The sequence below is a fragment of the Falco punctatus genome, assembly GCF_963210335.1.
Source record: "Falco punctatus genome assembly, chromosome: 2".
NCBI lineage: Eukaryota > Metazoa > Chordata > Aves > Falconiformes > Falconidae > Falco > Falco punctatus.
In genome coordinates this window covers 114,940,803-114,965,470 of record NC_137581.1, presented here as the reverse complement: position 1 = coordinate 114,965,470, position 24,668 = coordinate 114,940,803, and the positions used below count along the sequence as shown (strand labels likewise).

The 24,668-nt window shown below is 40.2% G+C and overlaps 1 protein-coding gene across 5 annotated transcripts in view; it reads left to right on the top strand.

Annotated features, from left to right (window-relative positions):
• EPHA6 (EPH receptor A6) overlaps positions 1 to 24,668 on the top strand; it is a 564,169-nt gene that overhangs the window by 496,476 nt on the left and 43,025 nt on the right. Inside the window, exon 15 of one of the 5 annotated variants that reach the window (XM_080374574.1) lies at positions 17,673 to 24,050. The exons of 3 other annotated variants lie outside the window; for them this stretch is intronic. In XM_080374574.1, the coding sequence (XP_080230700.1) occupies positions 17,673 to 17,708 (36 nt within the window). In that variant the 3' untranslated portion in view covers positions 17,709 to 24,050. Of the gene's footprint in view, positions 1 to 849; positions 24,051 to 24,668 lie in introns of those variants that run through there. One more of the 5 variants, XM_080374575.1, reaches the window with a different exon arrangement.

Below are 24,668 nucleotides of genomic sequence, written 5' to 3'. Positions count from 1 at the left end.
TTGTATAAAACCTTTGGTAAAAGCACTTTAAGCAGATGTGGGGGTACAAGTGGGAGACCTTTCCCATTCTTGTTTGGGTTTTCTATTGCGTTTTTGTTTGTTTTGGGGTTTTTTTTCCCCGCATAGTTGCCCTTTCTGTTACCTGGTGTTCATTGACAAAGAGATGTTTTTAAAAGAGAAGGATGGGGACAGAGAGAATCTCACCAGTTCCACTGATGGAAGCATGGTGGCAAGCCTTGTATTCATAAATAAAAATTTTCATTTTATTTCACTTGGGCTTAACTTCTAACAAGATACATAGGACCTTTCTCTCAAGGTTTAAATCTCATTTCATTAATACTTAAATTCCTTATGTAATACAAGTAAATTGTTATAGTGGAAAATGACTTTTAGGTGGGGTTTTGAGGGTGGTTTTTCTGGTTTGTGGTGTTGGGGGAGTGTCTGCTGATGTGAAAAATTCTTGAACCTGGAGAAGCTTCTTTAAATTTGACTTGGAATAAAAGAAGGAAATTGTACCTACCTGCACTACGAAGAAAGAAGGGGAAGGAGTACGTTGGTGCTAATAAAATTACAAGTTCAGATATACATTTTTTCACCGTACTAGAAGTTCAGTTACATTCCTGTTATTATTACCACAACATTAAGAATCTTAGCTATTTGTAAGCTGATTTTAAGTAACTCGGATATATATCACTGAAACTGAAATTATTTCAGAGCCAGAGTGCATTCTCATTAGTACTCTTGCCAAATACACAGAATTTGTATGTTCCCATGATAGCCCACAGTGACAGAATTCTAATAGAGATAATAAATTAGCATTAAATAATTTATTTCAACCTTTTATTCTAGTTCACTTTAAAAAGTGATGTATGGCCAAAATGAGGAACTCATCCAATTTAACTGTACTGTAGTAAGTACTCTGCTCTATCTGTTGAATTCAATATAGCTATTGTAATGGGATTATAGATCTTTTCTATGTGTTTTTTTCCAAATTAAGCCTAAAATAGGGGTGTTCTAATAAATTCACTGTAAATTTCATTTCTTAGAACAAGGTCTATGTAGAACTGCAAGCTGATTAGAGCAAAACAAGTCGTTCTGCAAGGTTTTCTATCAGTATTAATAAGCTGGGGGGGGGGCTAGTTTTTTGCTTTATAGGGGAGATTTCCCTTGTTTAGTTCTCAAAACATCTTTTGCTTCACACCGGTTCTTTCTACGAGGCTTGAAAGGAAAAATAAACATTACTGCAGCTTAACAAGCTCTCGCATGTTGGCTGAGCCTTGCTAATTGTGCACGTGAGCGTGCTCAGCTGGCAGCAAGTGCCCCTGTGACAGGCAAGTCACATCGCTCAGGGCTGATCAGGGGCTGAGCGGCTGGGCTGGTGGAAGGCACTGGGAATGCCACACAGTGGTGGAAGGCACTGGGAATGCCGTGCAGCCTATCGCAGCTGGGTTCAGGAAAACCACCAAATGATAATTTGAGGCTTTCAGCTACTACATATCCTTTTTTTTAGTTTTTTTACAGGAGTTGATGCCTGCCTTTCTCATCATAGCTAAAGCTGCTTTGAATCAGGAAATGCTATACGGATTAAAAAAATAAAAATAAAGGAATATTTCATGGCAGTGTGTCTGTGTTGAAGGACTTTCTTGAACCATAGGACAGGCTTTGATGAAATGCTCACTATTCTCAGATCTGTTCAGCCAGCTGGTTAACATGAGTCTGTGAGGCAGCTGGTTTTGGTGGGATACCTCAGAGCTTCAGTCCTCCAAGCTTGCATCTGCATGCTGTACTGGAAAATCATGCTGACCAGGTATCTGTAGCATGTCCATCAGGATACTGCACATAAGGAGGGGACATTAGAGGCTGATGGCCAGTGTCAGGACCCTGTGTCAGCCAGACATTTAGGGTAAACCTGCTTTGACCATGAACTCCAAGAAAATCAAAAAGCTTTGAAACTAGGCACAAAAATGTCACTATAATGTGAACTAGAAACTTTGTAAATAGGAAGAATTTGAAGCAACATAGAAATATGTTACATAATAGAAATTAAAAGCATTTTAAATTGCTTGTTCCTTCAACTCCATCTCCCTCTGTCCTTGCAAGTATGTCTTTACACCCAGACCATTTCAGCCACTGTGGCTGAGTCTGCCCAGTTCTCTTCTTTTGTCTCTGGTCCCTGGGAAACATCCTTCCCTCTTCCCTGAAGACAGACTGACCGCTGCAGTCTTTGTTCCATGTTGCAGTCATTCTGTGTGATCTGGTGAGAGCCAAGTTTTCTGCGTGATGCCCTTGCCTGCCATAATGTGGTCCATCCTCTGCGTTTTGCTCCCATTGGAACAGATCCAGGAGATGGTCTCTGTAGGGAGTCAAACAGCCCTAAAAAACACTTTTCAAAGGAACACAGCACAATTATGACCAAAGTAGGATGGGGGGAAGAAAAAGGGAATGTTTGTCACAGTGACTGTGGACTTGGTGAAGACTTTCACCTTTTAAGCAGTCTTTTCATAGTAACAGAGAAGAACCCCACGCTGGCTGTCATGTCCTCTTGTAGCTTCCACTGACCATCGTTATATCATTGACCTTTTTTCTCAACACAAACATCTTCCCAACAGCAGGCTGCATGTATTACTAGAGGGTTTTATAGCATCTATTTAGTTCCATACTGTGCTTCTGCCAAATGAAGGTTAAATCCTTAGTGCTTTTACAAAGGCTTTAGTGCTTTTAGAACTTGTGTTTCTTCTCCATAGAGGTTTTTATTGGTAATAGCCCAGTACCTGTAGCTACGTGAAATCCATAGAGTGGGTCTGTGTATTGAACAGTGGTATTTTTAGGCTTACATCTCCCAGTGCACCACTGTCTGTCAGTGCTCAGAGGAAACTGATCATTTTTTTATTCCCTTTTTTGTCCTCCTGGTGTCAGAAATAGAATGGTACAATTGGATGTTTTCTTTGGAACAAGAGCTGCAAGACAACCTAAGCCAAACAGAAGCCAAAGAACCCAGAATTTTATATCTGTAATGCTGTGGTCAATAATGTGTGACTGTATTGCCAGACATAAAAATGTGAACTAATGCAAAAGACAAACTGTGGCAAAACAGGTTACATTCTCCCAAAAATAGGCCAAAAGACTCTTGTACCTGGTGAATTTACCACATCTGGGCAGGCTCACCCTAGAGTCAGATGATTGACATCTTTTTGCTTTGTCTTCCTCTTGTCACTCAATGTATGTGTCTTCCTCTGCTTACTGGTTTAAAATAGATCTTGTATTCTTTCTATTGACACATCCTTCCACATACAGGGCAGAAATCAAAGTCTAGGAAAAACAATAACACTGATAGGGAAAAGCTGGAAAGGAAACCACCTAGAAAATTACTGCATTCTGTGCTCACGCTGCAGCACTGGTTAGGAGACTATTCAACTAAGTAATGATGGAAAAACCTGACAAATGCCCCAGAATAACATCTTTTAAGATCATTATGTTTTCCAAGAATTTCAGACTGTGATGCTACTGGTTCAAGAGCTGTTGAGCACTTTAAAAGGGCGCATGAAAAGACTGAAATGTCAGAAAACAGCCTTCTGACTTTCACGAACACTTGGGGTTTTGTCCTCTAGCCTATGGAGACAAAGGATGTACGTATGTTTTTAAGAGGGTTGGTAGGAAATAAGAGAGTGGCTTCTACTGGCTATTGGGAATTGCAAAACTTACAGCAAGATATAATTTTAGAATAGGAAGGAGGACGTAAGAGCTAGGAACATCTGACTGCCAAGCTGCATGTTTCAGATTGATCAAGAAAAGATAAGGTAAATTTGGGGATAACTGAATAATATGCTTCTTTCTTTTTTTTTTTTTCCATGGAGACAAACTTTCATTTTTAGTAATGGTTTCCAAGGCAACAGTCACTCATAAAAAGACATTTTTAGTATATAAACAAGCATTTCTATCAACACAGAGGACTTCTGGGCTCTTGCATCCCTGCAAATCTTTTAGATAGTCTATGGTATATGCTGTAGATTCATTTAGTTCAAAACATAGTCAGGGTTCACATGTATTTCAAAAAGAACCATGTGCCTCCAGAAAAACTGTTTACATGTAGCAAAACGTGTATATAATCAGAACAAGATCTGTGGCACTACTGCAAAGAGGACTAGACTGGTATTTCTGTTAAAGGTGACACCTTAATATTCTCATTAAATCTGATTTTTAGTGAGTCAAACAGCTGCTACAAACTGAATTTTATGATATGTAAAGAAATGTATTCTAGACTTCTTTCTCTTACCAGCTGTGTTTCTGACTTCAGCCTTAACATATAGAATATTTTCTTATTTCCATAATAGTAGTTAGAGAATTGATTTATCGCACTGAATTTCCTGAATCATTTGATAAACTTTATGAGTCTGATTCTTCTCAGGCCAGTTGGATAAAATACCCAACCCAGGGAGATTTCAGACTTACTAGATTCATTAGAGGAGCAAAGCAGATTGGTGCCAGTAATCTATATAAACACAGGCAAGCAGCAACTTTGGGGGCATCAGGATGAGGACTTCATATTTTTTACTTTGTTGCATCAATTTCCATATGTCAAGACATTTTCTATTTGCTCTTACCCATACACAAACAATGGGTTTTGGGGGGAGAAGGTTTAATTTGCTAAAAAGTAAAACAAGGCGCAAATAACTTTCTAGTTAACTTAGGACGTCAACCAATAGTTTCTGAACAACCTGAATGCTATGACAAGCACCTTGCCTAGACATTTAGTTAAGAATCAAATTAATCATTGACAACGGAGTAAATTGATTATTGGCAACGAATCAGAAAAAGAGGCTGTATACTTTAAAGACCTGCATTAACCTGGTTTCTTGAAAACTAGTTGGTGACATAAGGTTGAGCACAATCGTTGGTAATTTGTTAATTCTGTTATGTGACATGGAGGATCTGGAGAACCAGTCTTACAAGGAACAGCTGAGAGAACTGGGGTTGTTCAGCCTGGAGAAAGGGAGGCTCAGGGGAGACCTTGTTGTTCTCTACAGCTGCCTGACAGGAGTCTGTAGGCAGGTGGGGTCGGTCTCTTCTCCCAGGTAACGAGTGACAGGACAAGATGAAATGGCCTCAGGTTGCACCAGGGGAGGTTTAAATTGGGTATTGGGAAAAATTTCTTCACCAAAAGGATTGCTAAGCATTTGGAACAGGCTGCCCAGGGAGGTGGTGGAATCACCATCTCTGAAAGCGTTCAAAAAATGTGTAGATGCAGTGCTTAGGGGCATGGCTTAGTGGTGGACTTGGCAGTGCTGGGTTAATGGTTGGACTTGGTGATCTTAAAGGTCTTTTCCAACATAAATGATTCTATGGTTCTAAGAGCACATTTATATTGTCACCAAACTGGGAGGCAAATAATGATAAGCAGGATGCATCATGACCGTGTTTGGTTTTCAGTCAGAAACCAGGCATGTGGTATGGAATCCCACCATGACTCTCCCTTATCTGGAGGGTTGTGTTTGGTTTTTGGTGGTTTTTGCAGATGATCTTGCTAGAGACTGGCTGCAAAATGAGTGGGCGAATGTGGTTGGTAACAAGTTAATGCCCTGTGAAAAGAATAATATTTGTTCTTCTCCACCCTTGCAACTTCATCTTGCCAGCCGTGTGTACCATGTCTGAATACTCTGATGAAAGCCTAGTTGAAACCACATAGCCTGAGCCTGTTTGCAAACCCACCTTTCTCCATCTTTCTATAGCCAAGTAAACTCTTCACAGGTGCCTTCCTCTCCTCGTCCATCTGTCCTCATGGCATCTAAAAGGAGGGCATGCACATCCACAAGTCCTCGAAGTCTTCCTTGCAGCTTGTAAGACAGTCCTACAGTTTGACACCTTTTAACAGATCAGCCTTCGCTAATAAATCTTAGTGGGATAAGTAGGACAGGACAGACCCTTCTTTTCAAGGGACTTGCTTCTACGCCACCCCACATCTTCCTGTTCAGGCGGAAAACCCCTTTCTTGTTCCTTCCCCATTGCATCCGCTCCATAGCCAAGCATCAGATGCAGGATATTTGCTTAGTCAGCAATTTTGTAAAATAACAGGTTAGCTGGAAGTGAGGGGAAAGGAAAAGGACAGTTATTTCCATTACTTTTACCGTTCAGTTAAGAGGCAAATATTTAGCCTTTGTGGCTACAGCTGAAATGTGTGCTGTTCATGGTCTAACTCCTACTTTCTCTAACTCCTACTTTTCAGGACAAGTGCTGATGTTTTCAAAAACCTTTTAACTAAAGGTTGTATCCTCCCAGGGCTGCCACATGAGGTCATAATATTGTTTGGCAAACCAGAGATACAGTACTTGATAGCGGTCCTGGAGGGGTTGCCTTTTGGTAAGGCGATCGGTATCATCTTGTCTAATCGGGATTATTGTGCTCCTGTGCAGGAATCCAGCTGCTGGCAGCTGCTGCCTATCTCCAGACACTGCCCATCCCTGTTCTTAGCTGGGCATCAGCCTGCTGAGTGCAACAGGTTGCTTTTAACTACAACATAACAGTAGGAACGACTCTAACATATACAGTAAATAATTTCTCAGAGCATGGGCAAGAAGTCAAGTAGCAAATTAATGAGAGCTGTGCGGGTGTGCTCAGCCTGCACCAGTGTATGGGAGATGCAGTAACTAGTTCTGAAGTGTGTGATGGGGTTTGTGCCAAGGGATGGTGAGATGAATTGCCGTCATGTGAGTTGACAGCTTCAGCTGGATCCGTTCCCCATTCTCAAAGGATGTGTGGGGTTGGAGGCCTTGCGTGTGCCCCCTCCAGCCCTCTGTCTTCTGTTGTGTTGGCCTGGACAAAGGAAAAATGTGCTCGGGTTATGCTCAAGGACAAATCGCCAACAGGTAAAAGAGTAGCTGAAGGAAGGAGTGTCTTGGAAAAAAGAGGCTTGTTGTCCTTTGGGCACCAACAGCATGGGGTGTGATGACTTTTAATAAATAGCTGTATGTTTAAAAGGAACCGAAATCCCAAACTTACTCATTCAGTGTAAGGCATGGTGCTTGCTATTTACTTGGCTTATTTGTAGTAGGACCTAAAGATGAAGACGTGTCTTTGACAAAATTTAATACATCCACTCTTAGATTGTCTCGTCAGCCTTTATCCAGCTGTGATCCCAAGGTCATTTAAGAGGTTTTCTGGTTTATTTAACCTCCCTAAAAGTTAGCAATAGAAATGTTAACAGGCTATAATAGAGATCACAACAAAAGCAGACCTTTAGGAGGAAGGTCCAAGGACAAGAATGAGACATAAATATAAAATCACATTCTTTCTCCATGTTTTTGTCTAACTTTCTATTTCTGCGAGTACTCTCTTCCTCGCTGTAACCATTGTCATTTGAATTCTGAGAATGTATGGGGAAAAAAGCATGAAAATTTGCATTTAGATGTACACAGAATCAAAAGGAGCTTAACTCCGAGAGATTTCTAAATTAACTTGTTGAATGTAATTGTAAAACTTAATAGCGCTCTCATCCCTGCTTTTCCTCCCCCCCACCCCAAGCAGGAACTCCAAATAGGCATTTAATAGAGAAACACAGCTAAAAATTTTGCATTTCACTTTTTCGTGTTCAAAATAATTATGTTTATGAACTCAGCACAAGTATGCCCTAACATCTTGGCTGTAAAAAGGGTGGTATTTTACACTTTGTTCTTAATGTGACTTTCAAAGCATCATCCCACTATTCATCATAAAGTAATTTAATTTCCAATGAAAAGAAGAAATTGTACTGCAATCAATCTAAAAATTTCCGCCTTTAGAGATTTGCAAGCTCTGCCTTTCTGTATAGCTTGGATTTCAACTTTTTGTCTCTCTGATTCCTCCCAATTTCTTATTAACAAATTGAGTATTAAAGTCTACATATACGTGCTTTGCCGTTTTTCAGATTGGGTCTCTGGTCATCTGTAAGTGTGTTTATGGAAAAGGAAGGCACAGTTTACAAATGACTTGAAGGGACTGAGACTAAACCTCTTATAGTCATACAGTGTCAATGCTGCTGTAGATCACATCTAGGAGATAAATGAAGAATCTGCTTGTGACAGTTATTACTGATAGTGATTGCATTTTTTAGTATAATATTGTCTGGGAACAGTAAAGCGTATTTTGGTGCAGTGGTTGTCAACCTTTCTCAGCGCATGGATTATGAAATATATCCAGTAGAGATGCGGACTTTGTTAGAAATTTCCCATTTGTGGGTTTTTCTACAGCCCATTGCAAGTTGGTATCTTTCAACTCTCTTTAAAGTATTCCATAGACTCCCAGGGGTCGATATGCCTCAGGCTGAAACCCCCTCTACTGTTGGAGTATTTTTTGTTGATTCACTGCATATTTTTATTGGACTCAAGGTAGATGCTGTAGCAAGAAAGATAATAGGGATTAAGGTTGGGAGGTATCCCAGGTTATGAGAAGTATCTCAACACTGAGAAAAGATCTCTTTAGCTCTGGCTGTGAATACCATCAAAACCAGCCACTATTCCAGTGGATTAACAGGAAAACGTACCTACCTGCTGCAGGGATGTCCAGGGTAACGCGGGAAACTCACATCAGTGAGTCTTTTGTCTGGATTGAAAATCTGGCTGACATGATCACTGGAAACATGCTATGTTGAATAGTGAACAGTCTAGGTCAGGAAAGTACACTCCTGTTTCACAAAGTACAAAAATATAGGTATGTTCAGTTAAGGTAAATGATGGGGAATTCAAAACTATTTTAAAGATGGCAAATAGTTTTCTCACGCAGTGTGTAATTAACTATGGAGCTGATTGCTGCAGAAAACCATTTGGGCCAAGATTTCAGCAAGTTTGGGGGTTTGTGTTGGTTTGTTGTTTTTTTTTTTTTTAAAAAAAAGGGGTGAATATTGTTGGGAAGAAATAATATCCATTTAGTACAGTCAGTAACAGTTTCAGAGATATGAAACCTGTTTCAACCTAAGGAAGGAAGGAGGACAGGAATAAAACAGATCTGAAAGAGAAGTGCAAGAATGTGGATTATTTTGAAGCTTTTACACCTTCGCTGAAACATCTGACATAGCTGCTGCTGCAGGTTACGGGACTAGAGTGCCCTGGGCTTGATGCACTATGGCAGCTCTTGCTGCAAACAGTAAGAGTAACTCTAACCACTTGTGCCAGTCTGAACACAAACCTGCCTTGCCAAAGCCTGTCTTGGCCTCCCAAAACCACCTCTGCCCGAAGCAACTTCTTGTTGGAAAGCAAGCGTGCTGGTTCTGGCTGGGAGAGAGTTAATTTTCTTCATAGCTGGTATGGGGCAGGTTTGGGTTTGTGCTGGGAACAGCGTTGATAACACAGGGCTGGTTTCGTTACTGCTGAGCGGTGCTCGCACAGAGCCAAGGGCTTCTCTGCCCCTCACCCCACCCCAGCAGCCAGCGGGCTGGGGGGCACGAGGGGCTGGGAGGGGGCACAGCCGGGACAGCTGCCCCCAGCTGGCCCAGGGGGGATCCCAGCCCACACAGCATCATGCTCAGCACATACACCTGAGGGAAGGAGGAAGGAGAGGGGGATGTTCAGTGATGGCGTTTGCCTTACCACGTGCTGCAGCGCTGCTCTCCTGGGGATGGGTTGACCCCTGCCTGCCCATGGGAACTGGTGAATGGATTCCTCGTTCAGTTTGCTTGCACATGGGGATTTTGCTTTACCTGTTAAAATATCTTTATCTCAACCCAGAAGTTTTCTCACCCTTACTCTTCCGATGCTCACCTGCATCCCACTGGGGGCAGTGGGCGAGCGGCTGGGTGGTCTTAGTTGCCAGCTGGGGTCCAACCACGACAGCACCAGAACAGACTGTGGAGGTGTGGGATGTCCGTTTGTAGACGTCCTTGCGTGAGGACTGCACCTTCCTAACAGACGTGCCCTACTTCGTACAGAAAGGGCTGCACAGGAGTCACACAGTGAAATTCTGTGCCACCTGCTACATGGATGCAAAATAAATCACCCCAGCCTCGATCTTTTTTCAGTAAATCACTGCTTTTAAGTAGTTTAGTTTTGCAAAATGCATCTGTTGGTGAAAGCAATATCAAAACATAACTGTGGGAGCCTCAATCCAAGTGGAAATAGTTATGTAGTGGAGTACGATCCAACAGAAAGCCTCTAAAACGGTGTACAGCGGTAACAACAGGCGGAGAAGGGCAAGCGGGTAAATCTGCAGAGTTTAAAACATTTTATGTGGCACTTCTGAAACTTAATATAGAATATCAAATTTAAATAAAATCACTCTTATGGGGAAAACATTGTAGAGATCAAAAAGGGTAAGAGCGGGTAAGAAGGTGGAGGCTATCATTCACTATTTTAGCAGTGTGAATAATGACAAAAATTAGCCAAGGTAACTTTTGTAGGTAAAATGACTGGTGCAAAAGCTTCTTTGTTAAAAAAAAAAAGACACTGGAGTGGATCTTAATGATCAGCTTAACAGCTAACACAACAGAAGATCATGGAACAGAACTGAGGAGAAAGCTAACCTACAAAAGCACATCTGCAGTTTCACTGTAGTTTGGCTATGTTCAAAGGCGAGCAGTAATGGAGCAAATGCAAACACTGGGCCAAGAGGTTTCATAAGCAAACATACAAAAGATACATTCAAGATCTAGCTGAAGAATCTTAGAATGCTGATCTGGAAATGTATTTTCATTGAATTAATTCATGTTTCGTTATCTGACTTTAGAGTCCAGTGGTATGACTGTCCTTCTCAAATAAAATTTATCCCTCATTTACTTTCACAAGAAAAAAAAAAAAAAAAAAAAAAAAAAGGTGCATTTCATTGTGATACTTTTATGCAGTGTTGAGTTCCTGGTTTTTGCTTTGTAGCTGTCACATACTGTTAGGGGAATACTGTCTGGCTTTATTTTTTTAATTCAGATATAAAAAAACACTAAATAAAATGTGCATCATCAAAGGCTAGGTGAGGGCTTATGGGACCATTGTTTTTTATTTCACTCTTTGTTGTTAGGTTTAAAACAGAATTCTAGGAAACATTTTATATTACTCTGTGACCTAAAAAAAACAAAAAAAAAAAAAGACCAACAACTACTTTCTAATTTGTAGTTTGATCACTTAATATACAATCACCTCTTCTTTGGCAATGCAAGTTTCATTACCAGGAGATGCTGGTTTGTTCTGTGGGTTTCAAGTGTACCTGTTTGTTGGAGTGTGCATGGCTGGCCAAAGATGTGAAGCAGCGATACAACATCCCACTGGCATCAAGGGAAGATCCCCTCTTTGCAGTCCCGTTTTGCTGTTAATCTTCCGCGTAGCTCATTGCAGCATCGCTGAGTCCCTGCTGGCAGGGAACGCCAAGGATGTATGGCTATATAGGGAGAGTCCCTTTTAGAAAGGAAACTGGGATGAGCTGGGGAGCCCCTGGAGCTGCCATCCTTCGGAAGGTGGCTGGTGGTGACCACACTGTTGTCTTCAGGGTATTTCATACCCTGCTGCTTGTCTCTCTTTATCTTGACAAAGAAGTGTCATTAAATTTCTGCATAAAGCTGTGAAGTGGTTTGGTTTTTTGGTTTGTCGGTGGTGGGGTTTTTTCCCTTCCGGATAACTTACGTTTTGAAATGTTTCAATGTCACAAATACCCTCTTTATTTTCAGAGCTGTAATTGGCATTGCTTCTGGTGACCTAGGGATCTGATTCATACTTTGGGGAAGGCAGAGACAGGGTCAGTTTCCCTGCAGGGCTTAAATAATACCTTCCATTGTCTAAGAAAAAAAAATTATAAATATGTTTTACTTCTGCTATAGCGTACAACGAAGGATTATTCATCAAGTGTGTCAAAATACTGACTGGTTTTAACATCACCAAGGCTGGTGTTGTATCATTAACGGGGAGAACATCTAGGAAGTTATCTGGGGGGAAAATGGTCATTCCTTACTTGTCGTTATACAGCTAATGAGGGGAAAAAGGGCTTCTTACCCCTCTCCATCCCCCACCCCTCCAGGCAGCGTTATCTCAGCCATGAGTGTTAAGTCTGGCTTTGGTATAAGATTCAAAACTTGTTGGTATTGAACCCAAACAAATGGGTAATGCTGCTTCTCTGAGCAAATCTTAAATAGGTATGCAAGGACAGAGGAGGGGAGGAAAAAGCCAATGCACTTGCAAATCACTTCTGAAATAATAGTTAAATGAAGACTGTGAGTCTTGGAAAGCTACATGTGATGTTTTCAGAAAGGCTACAAATTGACCAAGGCACCAAAGTTACTGACTTCTCAGCTGGACGTGAGAGCTTTGGAAAATTCTGTTCGTGCACAGTACTTACCTTGGAAACCAAGTCCAAGGAAGTTAAGCATATGTTAATATATATGTGTATACATGCACTGCATACTACAAGCGGTCACAGCATTTCATTATTGCTGCCTCATACTGCTGATACATTTTTCTTTTTTTTTTAAAGCTAACAGTTATCAGAATAATAATCTAATTTCAAACACAGCTGGTTTTTTAGCTGCGTATGGGCTTGATTGCATTTATAGCTTTTTATTTTTTAATCAGAATTGCTGTTTTCAAACTATAATTGAAGAAGCTACTGTAAACGTGCAGAACATGCTTATACATTTTTAGCAACACCTACATTCACTTAGAATGATACTATCCACACTTAAGATTAAAAATGTAGGTGTGCTGACATACAATCAATGTTATTGCTTTTTTGCTAATTATGTGAATGAATATTATCCTGAACACCTGTTCTGTTAAACTCTTGCTAATGATGGACCACGGTTTACTTAGTATTTTAATATTCAGTGTATTGACCAAGGTGCAGTGTATCATAAAATATCTTTACTGTGTTAAGCACGTTGGAACATACCTGCAGTTTGAACAGCTCCTGATATACTGTTTAATGAGTTTAAGGACATTCCATTAAGGTCAGAGCTGTTGCTTTCAGTAGCATGTCAGCTGACAGTAATTACTGTAGGTTATAGTATCCTGATATATAGAGCAAGCAGAACAACCTCCTGAAAGCTTGAGAAAGAATGGAGCTTGGTTGTATGTGTGCTTGGGGTTTTTTTTCTCCTTATTCAAAATTATTGGTACCTTTCAAAGGCAGGTTAAGAAACTAAATTTGTTTACTGTGTGCTGTTGAAGTCAGAAGTGGTAAGCAATTCCATGGGAAAAGAAAACCATTCAGCTCCAGTGATGCAAAGAGCTCGGCTCCAACTTTATTATTTAGCTGCTGTTAGGTGGAAGGAAATAAGATCTGGATGCTTTTTTTGTTTTCATTTGTTGCACCACTCACCTTGGGAATTTATGATCCACATTAAATACTGCTGTAAGAAGTAACTTCTCTGCATACAGCCATATAAAACTTCTGGGTTGAAAACTTGATGCAGGTTGAAAATTTGAAGCAGTTGGTTTCACAAGGCTTTTGTAAAGTTTCATAATTAAATCTCGACATATTCCACAGTAGGGTGTAATTCCTTTGTATTATGTCCATGATTATAATCAAATGATTTCCTGACTCGAGTCCCATATAAGAGTAATTTAAAACAGAAAACCCACCTGTTAGACTTGGTTATTTGAAAGCAGTCACTTTTTCAGACACAGTCAGATGCATATTTCAAAGCTCACAGGGAAGGAGCCCTGAGAGAAAGAGGCTCATACTGCATCTTCAGATGTTATAGGGATCATTTATGTTTGTGTCTCAATTTTTCCCTACCATATTGTGTTTTGTGCTGAGGATGCTGTGTCTTCTGGAGAGCAAACAATTATGACGCTAGAAGAGACCAGAAATTCTTGGCAGCGTTGCCGGACCATGATAAAAACTTATTTTTTACAACCGGGAATTCCTGTGCGCTAAAGACCCAAAACATGGATGTACCTGGTTTTTTCTGGTGGTTCGTTGGGTTGGGGTTTTTTGTTTTGTTTTGGGGTGGGTTTTTTTGTCTGGTTCTTGAAGAATTATCCTACACTGTATTTGCATGTGGCTGGCTAGACCTGTGTTTCCTAATGACTTTTATCAATTTCAAGGTTATCAAATTAGAAAGAGACATGAAGATTTCAGATGCTATTTATGTTCTTATTCCATGAAAATAAATGGGAATGTCAAAAATAGAAATTCTGTTAGCTTAGCAAGGACTTGACCCTAATTGATTTTTAGTCTGGAATTCTGACATGCAATCTTCAAGACAGAAATTTGGGGAAAGCCAAGTTTCCTTTTCTGCCTTTACTTAAGAAAGTCCTTTTCTGGGTGTTTTGTCTGTTTGGTTTGGGGTTTTTTTGAACGAGGATCGGTGTTAATATATAATGTCCCCCAAAGGAAACAATCAAGAAATGAGGGAGAGGAGGGAGCAGAGGGCCTGCAGGAATACCAAGGAGGAAAGCCTCATGCTTCTGAAAGAGAGGAGAATTAGTATTGGTTTGATTTTGTTATACCCTGATGTTTGCTTCAGATAGCCATCCATCCAGAAAGTGAGTAGGGGTTTTTGTTGGAGACGTGTCAGTGTCGTGGATATGCTGAAGTCCAGTCTATACAACTTTATGAAAATGGCTGAGGAGAATAGGTTTGGATGCAGAACACTCAGAGGATAATCTCAGATGCACTGGTTTTCTGAGCCGCGGTCTTCTGGAGTACGAGTGTTTGGTTGGACCCCAGCTGGCAACTAAGACCACCCAGCCGCTCGCCCACTGCCCCCAGTGGGATGCAGGTGAGCATCGGAAGAGTAAGGGTGAGAAAACTTCTGGGTTGAGATAAAGATATTTTAACAGGTAAAGCAAAATCCCCATGTGCAAGCAAACTGAACGAGGAATCCATTCACCAGTTCCCATGGGCAGGCAGGGGTCAACCCATCCCCAGGAGAGCAGCGCTGCAGCACGTGGTAAGGCAAACGCCATCACTGAACATCCCCCTCTCCTTCCTCCTTCCCTCAGGTGTATGTGCTGAGCATGATTCTGTGTGGGCTGGGATCCCCCCTGGGCCAGCTGGGGGCAGCTGTCCCGGCTGTGCCCCCTCCCAGCCCCTCGTGCCCCCCAGCCCGCTGGCTGCTGGGGTGGGGTGAGGGGCAGAGAAGCCCTTGGCTCTGTGCGAGCACCGCTCAGCAGTAACGAAACCAGCCCTGTGTTATCAACGCTGTTCCCAGCACAAACCCAAACCTGCCCCATACCAGCTATGAAGAAAATTAACTCTCTCCCCACCAGAACCAGCCCAAGGAGTCGTGTTCTCCACAGCTGTAGCCATCCAAGGCAACCAGCTGTAGGTTCTAGTTCTGTGGCACCTCACTGCCTCACCTGAAAACTGAACGGAGGCGAAGCCAGCAGTGCTGTTCTTTCATAAGCTGGTGACCAAACCTGGAGCTGGCCAAACTTGGACTCTGGGGTTTAGCACTCTGTAAGATTACAAGGTCCTAGACCGACAGCTTTTCATTTTCAAGGACCCGCCCTTTAAAAATCACATGTAATTTAATAATCAAAGATGGTATAAAGCTATTATCTGGCTGCACAGTACAGCTGTTTGGCTCTCTAGGTAGTACTGCACAGTTCAGAAGGTTTGGGATACATTAATGATGGAAGAGCTCTCAGATAAAAAAAAAAAAGTATCTTTTCATGTCGTTTAACTGCTGCTCTTCCTGTAAAGGAATCTTGCAAAGGGTAGACCCAGCTAAATATGCAAGGGTGGCATTTGTTTGGCAGGATTTTGGCTTTTGTGTTGCAATATGCAGTACTCGCATTCCACCGCCCCCCCTTCGCCTTTCAGGGAGACCCTCTGCTCCAGCTGCTGCTGGTGTTGGGGTTTTGATATTCACTTCAGCTAGGAGAAGGAAGCCATAAACATGCACGTCTCGCACGCTTATGAATATTTCTGCTCACTTTGATACTAATTCTAATATCTCTCCTTTACGTGATATCAAAGTTCTTGTAAATGAGATTCTGTAATTACAGAAGGAGGTTTCTGAAGCAAGATATAAATGTATGTTAAACTTCATCTACTTTCATATTTCTGTGATAGAAATGTTAACTTAGGAACAAGACTGACCTAGTTATTCACCTAAATTAATCCCTGGTGAAATCACCTAGAGGAATTTCTGCTGACCATGTAGGAATTGCTGTTTGTTGTAAATCAGAAGAAAAGCTATAGAAAAGGAATTACTCATTGTTGTCTGTCCTCTTAAAAGATTGAAAGCCAGATTATTTTCCATCACGTACAAGCCCTTGGGAATCTCACTTGAGCACTTTTCTGTATTTATCAGGTTTCCAAAACTTTGTAATGGTAAATTATTCTTTTTTTCAGTCTTGTTTCTTGGCAGACTTTCAAGATAGCAGCTCTTTGCCCAGCTGTGAATTCTTCCCTTCATTATAGACATGGATGATTCATAGTTTACCGTTCCTGTATTTTCCTTTAAACAGAATTCTGCAGAAATACTGCAGCACAGTGGTTGTCTGTCTCAAAAACGTGTTAGACCTAGATTTGTGTGACTCTGATAAATCTGGGTCAAGCATCACAGTCTTTGCTTAGTACGTTTTCAGGCAAAACTCCCGTTGGCTTGAACGGGAGTTTTGCCTGACTAAGCACCGTGAGATTTTGCCCTTAGTATCTAAAATATTTGATCTGTTCCTTGCACTTTGGAAGTGTTCTAGAAGCAAAGCGTATGCCTTGTCCTTGACTGCCCCGCTGTGGCTGTATCATAATTGGCTTAAAAGGTGGCAGAATCTTCCATCTGCTGACACTAAGCATATCTTCATTGCCAGAATATTAGAAAACAAACACGCACACAGCTTCATATTCATTATATGTAAAGTAATTCCAAAATCTATGCACATCAACTCAGTGTGTTACTGCATAAGAAGGGAACGTGTCATTTTACATTCTAGATTTCTTGTTCCCCTTCCTTCTACTCTAGAGCTTCAGCTTTTTTTTTCAGTTATGGGGGGTTGGGGGGAAAAAAGAACTTTTACTCTTAAGAAATCTCACGGCTTTTTGTTTTCTCCTATAAAATGTTTCACAGGTTCATATCACTGCCTGTTCCATGCAAGACTTTTGGTTTAGAGTTCAAATGTCAGAAATCCATTCAATAAGGGTTAGGGCCAGGTTTCTGAAGTAATAGATGAGGCCAATTGAGCCATTAATAAACTTAGAAATTTAATTGCTTTCTTAAAATAGTTTTTCTTTGCAAGGAAGGCATTAGATGAGCATGCTTAATTGACCGCACCAAGAAAAGTGCAGTATTTGGAAATAAAGAAGGGCATAAAAAGGCTTGAAACCACATGGAAGAACTCGTTTTCTCCTTAGTAAAGTGGCCATGCTCACTGCCTTGATTTTGCATTGGTTTTTTGTAAAATTAGCTGAAGTGCATTTTGAGATGAGACTTGTCATCCGCTCCCATAACACCACATCGCTCACTGTGCTTGCATTTTTACTATAATTTCTATCTGCTTCTGCCTTCACTCTCAGTGCAGTGCCTATTACTGCTCCCTCTGTTTTCTCTTTTCATTGTATCTTGTTTTATATCGGACCCTCTGACTGGAACTATCACATTTTTTCCATCAGGCACTCTGCTTTTCATTTAAATTCCCTTTTGAAGATCCACATCTGAGGTTTTAATGCAAACCCTTTTGAATAAAAATGCAGTCACCCTATTATTTGCTTTACAAAAAGCTCTAGGGTAAATCTCAAATGTGTTGTGCATCTCCTTGGAAGCTTTCTTATCCTTAACTCAGGCTGAGCAGCTGCCAAATCTTCTGTGCCTCCACTGAAATAAATACTTCTAGTCATGGATAAGATGTTATTCAACATGAACAATTCACTTGAGTCTGTAGGCTCTTTCTCCCACTGCAGCACTCACGGTGAGTACAGAAGTATAGTTGGTAAACAGTCACTTGTAGCCTGAGAAAAGCATGCTAGATCCGTTTCTCCAGAATAAGGAAGCTGGTAACAACGTGTGACAATTAAGGAATATTTACCTCTTTCCTCCTTTTAAATTCATCATAACAACATATATAGCAAACTCTAAGAAAATTTTTATTTTATGCCCAAATCCTGCAACTCAGCCACCACACTTAGCCATTCCTTTTATTTCAGCCTCTTTACCAATGTCATGGTTATGCATAATTTATTATTTTTTAAACACCGAGAGGCTTTTCAATGCAGATATGCTCCCAAAATTACAGGAGCAGTACTGTTGGTCAAACACATAGGAAATGTTCTCTGTTCATGGTCATTTCCTCCTGGAGAAGGATGGAGTATCCAACAGTCTGGACCTGGTGTGCTTGTGTATCAATGAATGAACATTGCACACTCATTGTAACTGCATTTTTGTATTATGTGTTATAATAATATAATACATAATATGATGATAATTTATTCAGATACTATACGTGAAATAATACCTAATGTAATACATTATATATCAGGTAGTAATAATCGATATTCTAACATTATACATAATACTGTATTATATTAATATAATATGTAATTATATACTAATATGTAATATATTGTATGGCATGGTACATTATATTACATAGTAATCTAATGATATATTATCTAACAGATTTAATTATATATTATTATGGATGGATGGATTAGGTATTCTGTATTATTTATTTAAATACATTTCTCTGAATTGTTAAGTTAGTTTTTCAGCAAACTATTAATGACATCATTAGCTTCATAAAAGTATCTAACTTGAAGAGACTGTCTTCAGCCTTTTCTCTAACAAACTGGAATAACTAATTCAAGTTGCCAAATAATATATTCAAGTACAGCTTTAAGTAAATGTTCTCAATATCAAGTTAAATTTTGTCTTTGTTCCCTTGGTCTGATTTTTGGTATAATTTTCTCAGGCATATCTCTGTGACTGATCTTTTCCTTTTTAGTTTAGTAGTCCTTTGCAGGAATTGAAGTAATTTAAATGTGTTTTAAAAATGAACAGCTCCTGTGCTGGTTTGCTCAGGATACTTACTTTTCAAATGCGCAGATGTTGATTATGAATGGAAACATATTCCCTGAAGGTGAGAGAGCCTGTGTGTGTCTGTGTTGAGTCACAACTGCTTCAGTCTTCTAAATGAAAAAACTATATCAGTCTGCATTTCACTGTGTTAGTTATTTCTAAATATTTGCACTTGTAAAACAGGGAGGAAGCCAACGGGCCATCCTTCAAAGCATCAAGGCAGCCTATTACAGCATTTCTCATTAGCATTGTGTAACTACCCATTTAATTCTAGCTTTTATTAATTTTTGAGTGCTTGACTGCGTAGCCCTAAAATTTTGTTTTACGGAATTTTCAGTTTCTTATGTAATGTAAAAAAGTATTCCTTTAGCAAGCTATTCTGGATAAGAATGGAAGCAGGAGTACCTTGGCTTTAGGTTCAGATAGATAGGTGAAGAATTGCCTTGTCGAACTGGGACTGTATTCTATGAAATACTAGATCCAAAAAGCTCTTGGCCCTCTTTTGTAGCTTGCACTGGAGCAAGTCAACAGCATTTCTGCTCCTGGGTTTGTAGCACCGTCCCAGCAACAAGCCATGTCACATGGTCTAGCCTGGCTGCTTCCCCAGAGCTCATCCCTGCACCATGTGTCTTTGTGTCGTAGTTGTGCTGATGCTGGGTATTTCCAGCTCAAACAGGAAGGAACGCTTTACACCATATAAATGGATTATTTGTTATAAGCAATAAATATCCTGGACTAGTTTTTTTTTAAATCAGAAAGATTGAAAAACTTTCTGGGATCCCTTCAGTCTCTTGACGAAATTGCCTTTGTTCATGGTACGGCCATGTTACAATAAGAAGAGATATAGAAAAAAAGAGAAAAATAGAAAGATACACATAACAGCTGTGACTAACAAAAGGAATATATTTCCTTGCATAGTATTGCTTCTGAAATCTGCTCAGTTCATAGAATAAAGGGCAGGACGGGGGGAACCACATTGCAATACACTGTAAATTTTTCAATGAAATTAATGCACAGTGTGTGCAGACTTTCTTTTCAAAGTCCTTTCTAAATGGGATCTGCCAAAGGTTCATGAAACTGTCATGCTCATAAATTTTTTAGCAGATCTGCTACACTCTTCTTGAAAGAAATATACTGGGATCCATAGCTTCAACAATTTGTTGAGGGTTTTGTATCTGTTTCCTTCTTTCCAACTGCATATAGAACATTTGGCCTCCATCAGAAATAAAAGCATAAGTAACATCTTCTCTTCAATTAGGAAGGGATAATGAGGGCAGAATTTCTATGTATTTCTGGCATTAACTCTCCTCCACAGAGCAGTAATATCCCATTGCTGTGAGTAGGTGACGGAATCATCTACAGCATAATTTGCCATGCAGAGGATGCTGTGGTTCCATGGTTAAATATTTTAACGTCAGTAAGAGTTCTTTTGGATTTCCCCCCTCTTAGGGATTCACCTTCTAGTCCCTATTGCTAACTGGGGAGAAGAAGTTTGTGACAGGACCTTGAGTAAGCCAGAACTTTAGGCAAAGACCTAAGTCTTGCTTGCAGGTTAGGCTGAGAAAATGACTTTATGAATTGTGCCAACCCCTTCTTATCTCTAGGAAGTTCTTTTCCTCTCAGGTTTGGCCACCTGCTCCTTGGTACGTGTCTTTCCACTCAGCATGACCTTCTCAAAGCTGCCTCCTGCCTGCCACATCTTCCCTTCCCCCAGCACGCCTCTCCCTGAGCAGGGACAGTAGAACCCCAAGCAAAGGGGCCTCCATCAGCAGTAAAACTGTAGGTAATGTGGCACCTCTCCCAGGGCTTTCATCTCACTGACACAAGGAACAGCTGTGAACACACACAAAAAAGGAAAAAAACCAAATACCTGTCATATGGGTTTGCTGCCTTTTTCCTGTATCATGTTCTAGAAAGGCCTATTATTGCTTCTTCTCCTGACCGCATGGCCGGGAAAAATGCTTAGAGAGTGAAGCTCTGTATCTTGCTTCAAGCTTGTTTTTTCTCAGGTGATACCTGAAGGCAGAACCAAGTCCTTATTAAAAGCATATTATAGGTTCAGTTATAGGAACCTACTAATTTTAACACACCTTTTACTATATTTGAGACGGCAAAACTATATAGGAAATTGCTTACTGGCTTCCTTGACAAGATGTTTTTCTGTGTGGGAAGGTTTGTCACTCTGGAAGTCTCCGGGAAGCCAGCAGAAGCCTGCTTGGCTCTGTGCTGTCATACCTTTATAGAGGCTGCTACTCCATCCATCTGCCATTAACTGACCTCTCATTTTTTCCATGCCCTACATAACCAGCCACACCACAAATCCTGTTTCACTGCTGCAGACGTTATGTTTTGGTGAAGCATCCTTCCTCCCCCCCAGATAAGGTGCACAAACATGAATGTTTGTCGCATGGACAGGTTCTTTCCAAGTGTGTGTTATGTCCCGAGGAAAGTCCTAAATTCCTGCCAGTGTCCCAATTGTATGAGGGTGGGGGCTGCACCTTGGGATAGTTTTTGTCCTTTTGCATGTCTTTTTTTTTTTTCCTTTTTATTTAATATCCTTGCCACTGCGGTGCCCCAGGGTGAAGGTAGCAAGCTCTGTGCTTCTTGACAGCACATCTAGACAAGGTTCCTCCGCCCAGCTCCTCTGGAAACTTCTCTCCCTTACAAAACAGTTGGCCAAGCACTGCCTTGGCTGCTTATTTTTTTAAAGTCCGTGCCACTTCCAGTTCAGCCATGCCTTTTGACCAGGTGTCGTGAAATCAAGCTGTCCGTGATCTCCTCAGAGTTGCAGATGGCGATGCAACAAGCTGTATCTTCTTGGTGTCGAGGTACCCACTTCTAGTCCCACACTGGAATTGAAATTGTTGTGTATTACGAGGTGTATAAATAAAAGCAAGAAAAAGGCTCTTGCTGCCACGTCGTTTCACTTAGCTTTCCACATGAATAATGCTATAGTGCTCCCAAGCTTTAAACATCGAAACATAAGGATTTGAAATTAAAGTTCGAAATTGTTACAGGGGCAACATAACCAACCTCTATATGCTAAATGCAAAGTAATTATGGGGTTTTTTAACATCGTCTTGAGTTTTTGCTTTTAGTGCTGTATTTAGGTTTTTTGCTTGTGGTGTGCTGTATTGTCCTGGGCTTTTTGCACAGGCTTGTTTATAGCCAATAGTAAAAGGTATTTGTGTTAGCCAGCTATACATCAACTGATGTTCTTTGATAATCTATGCAGTGAAAAAAAAATATGTATAAAACACACATAAAGCCATAAGTAAAGATTGATGTGACATAGTGAAGACTCAGTAAAATAAAAGAAGACTTTAACTCAGGCTTTAAAAGTTCTGCCTAGAACGTCTGTCCCATTAAGAGGAATGGCAGCACTGCACGCTCCAATTTGTGTGTACAAATTTAATTCCAGCAGATGCACAGGCTGGGCTCCACAGTCTGCTAGCATCTCACTTGTCAGCACATGTGATTTTACTCTGAGTTATCTTTGCTTAGGAAGAATCAACTCTTGGAATAATCATGAGACTGAAATACTGATGCCTTTTTTTCCTCTGCCTAGTTCTTGTAACAGTAAGAAAAATTTATAAATTTGTTCCTTAAAAGTTTCTTAAAAAAAAATTCTTGTTCAAAAATTAGTGAACTTCTGCAATTCGAGTAATATTTTTTTCATGGAGGACAAGGCCTGGACAAGCATATATGAGGAACGAACATCTCTCTACCCAAGATCTTCCTATATTTTTAGTTGTGTATTATCTGTGGAAAAATGCTATTTTTCATAGTTAGTATGCGCACAGCTCTTCCTGGTAGCCATGCAACAGCAGGTTTAAGTCCATGAGAACAGCACCTCAAAGCTGTTAAGCATTCCTGTATGTTGTAAAGGATCACACTTTTACGTTTGCAGTTGTTTTGTTGCTAATGTGTCCCAAGAGCTGTTTATTGCTCATGAACAATTTCTTCATGTATGCACGAGCATTCTTTTGTTTATGTCATAGTGCTTCAAAATATGAAATCCCAATTTTCTGTCCTATTAAGTTTTTATAGGCCAATATCTTTCAGTAACATAACAGAAGTTGGTAAGACCTCATGAGGATTCTGGGAAGGTTATTCACACCCTTATGAGCCATCATGATCATCTCATTTCTACTCAGCTACTTGATATAATTTCACAGGGTTTCCCACTTCTAAGTACAAATGCTTCTACCTACCTCACTGTTTATAAGAAAATGTACATCATCTTACGATAGACAAAACTACAAAGGAATCTTCAAACAAGAAAATCTTTCATGATGAGGCGTGAAGACCACAAGGATTTCCCCTCTTCCCCTGTTTTTGCCTTTTCCTCTTGCTTCCTGCTTTGGATCAGCTTATTAAAAATATAGAGCTATAGACAGAGTAGGTGAGGGGACATGATCCTACTGCTTACTTTATAGGATTGTGACACTTCAGATAAAGTAATCCATAATGTTTATCCTAGAAATGGACCAAATGCCATGTGTTCGTTGGAACATCTGTGAATTTGGCTTGATGACAAGTCCCAGAGCAACACATTAAAGCCAACATTTTGTTCCTGCAGCTTAGTAGTAGTGATGTGTACTTAATCAAATTAATGATAAGAGGAGCAAAATTTAATAAAAAAAAAAAAAAGCCACAAATGCAAGCTGGAAAGATGAAGCTGAATTTTCATCATAAAAGTTATCAAGCAAGTTGAATAACGAAGGAGAGAAGTTATTTTTAGCTTGCTTTCTGATCTGTTGAGCTAAACTAAAAAAAGATAATGAAAGGATTGTACGCTCTTAGACGTTAAACATCTTTCTGCTGGTTTTGTAGTGTTTACAAAGATTGAGAGATAGGAGATCAGCACCGTTGTATTTTGGGAGACACACCACAGTGTTGCACTGAGGGAAAGGTTTGATTTATTACAGTGAATATGAATCATTATTTAACAGTCCGGAGATTTATATGTGTTACTGTTGCTTAATAACTTTAGCAACATTTCTCAGTTGTATGTGGAATATAATGCTAGGACTGGTAAGTATGATAAAGATTGCTCCAAGGTGGAATTGTGGAAGTCAATAGATTTCCTTGTGTCACATGTTTCATCTTCCTGGTGAGGTGCGTACTGTGAGAATAATTTTGATATTTCATTTCATTCTATGAAATTTGATAGAACTGGTTCGGCTTTGCCTGTAATTATTTCATTCTTAAAAAACTTTATATTGATTTTTTTACTTAAATGAACAGACTGCAAAGAAGAAAGGTGTCCATGTAAGCATCCATAGCAGCTGAACGTTAATTTGTTCTTCTATTTTTATAAGTACAAAATCCATCATAAAGCGCTCTCTGCTGTGAGGTGAGGGCACAGCCCAGGAAACCAACAACTGCATAAGCTGGGACTTTGTCTCAGAGGTTCTTGGTCTTTTACTTTTAGTTTTACTCATCATAAATCATTCACAGCCTGGTTTTGGTAACAGCGTTCATATAGAAATGCAGTGATTGCCAGGCGGAGTTGCAGGTATCGCTGCATGTTTGCCAGTCTTCAACCTCTGTCTCTGTTTTCCCTACTGTTAAATGGAGACAGCAGCATCTTCAGAGGGTTGCCATGAGAGTAATTAGTTATGAGCTGTAAAGCGCTCTGAAAGGCAAAATGGCTAAGCTGTGTTATTGCACCATTTCAATGTTTAACGGATTTCAGCAAAATCACCTCTTGTTTTTGGAAATACTTATAAAATATGAAAAGTGAAAGCCCAGTTTCCTA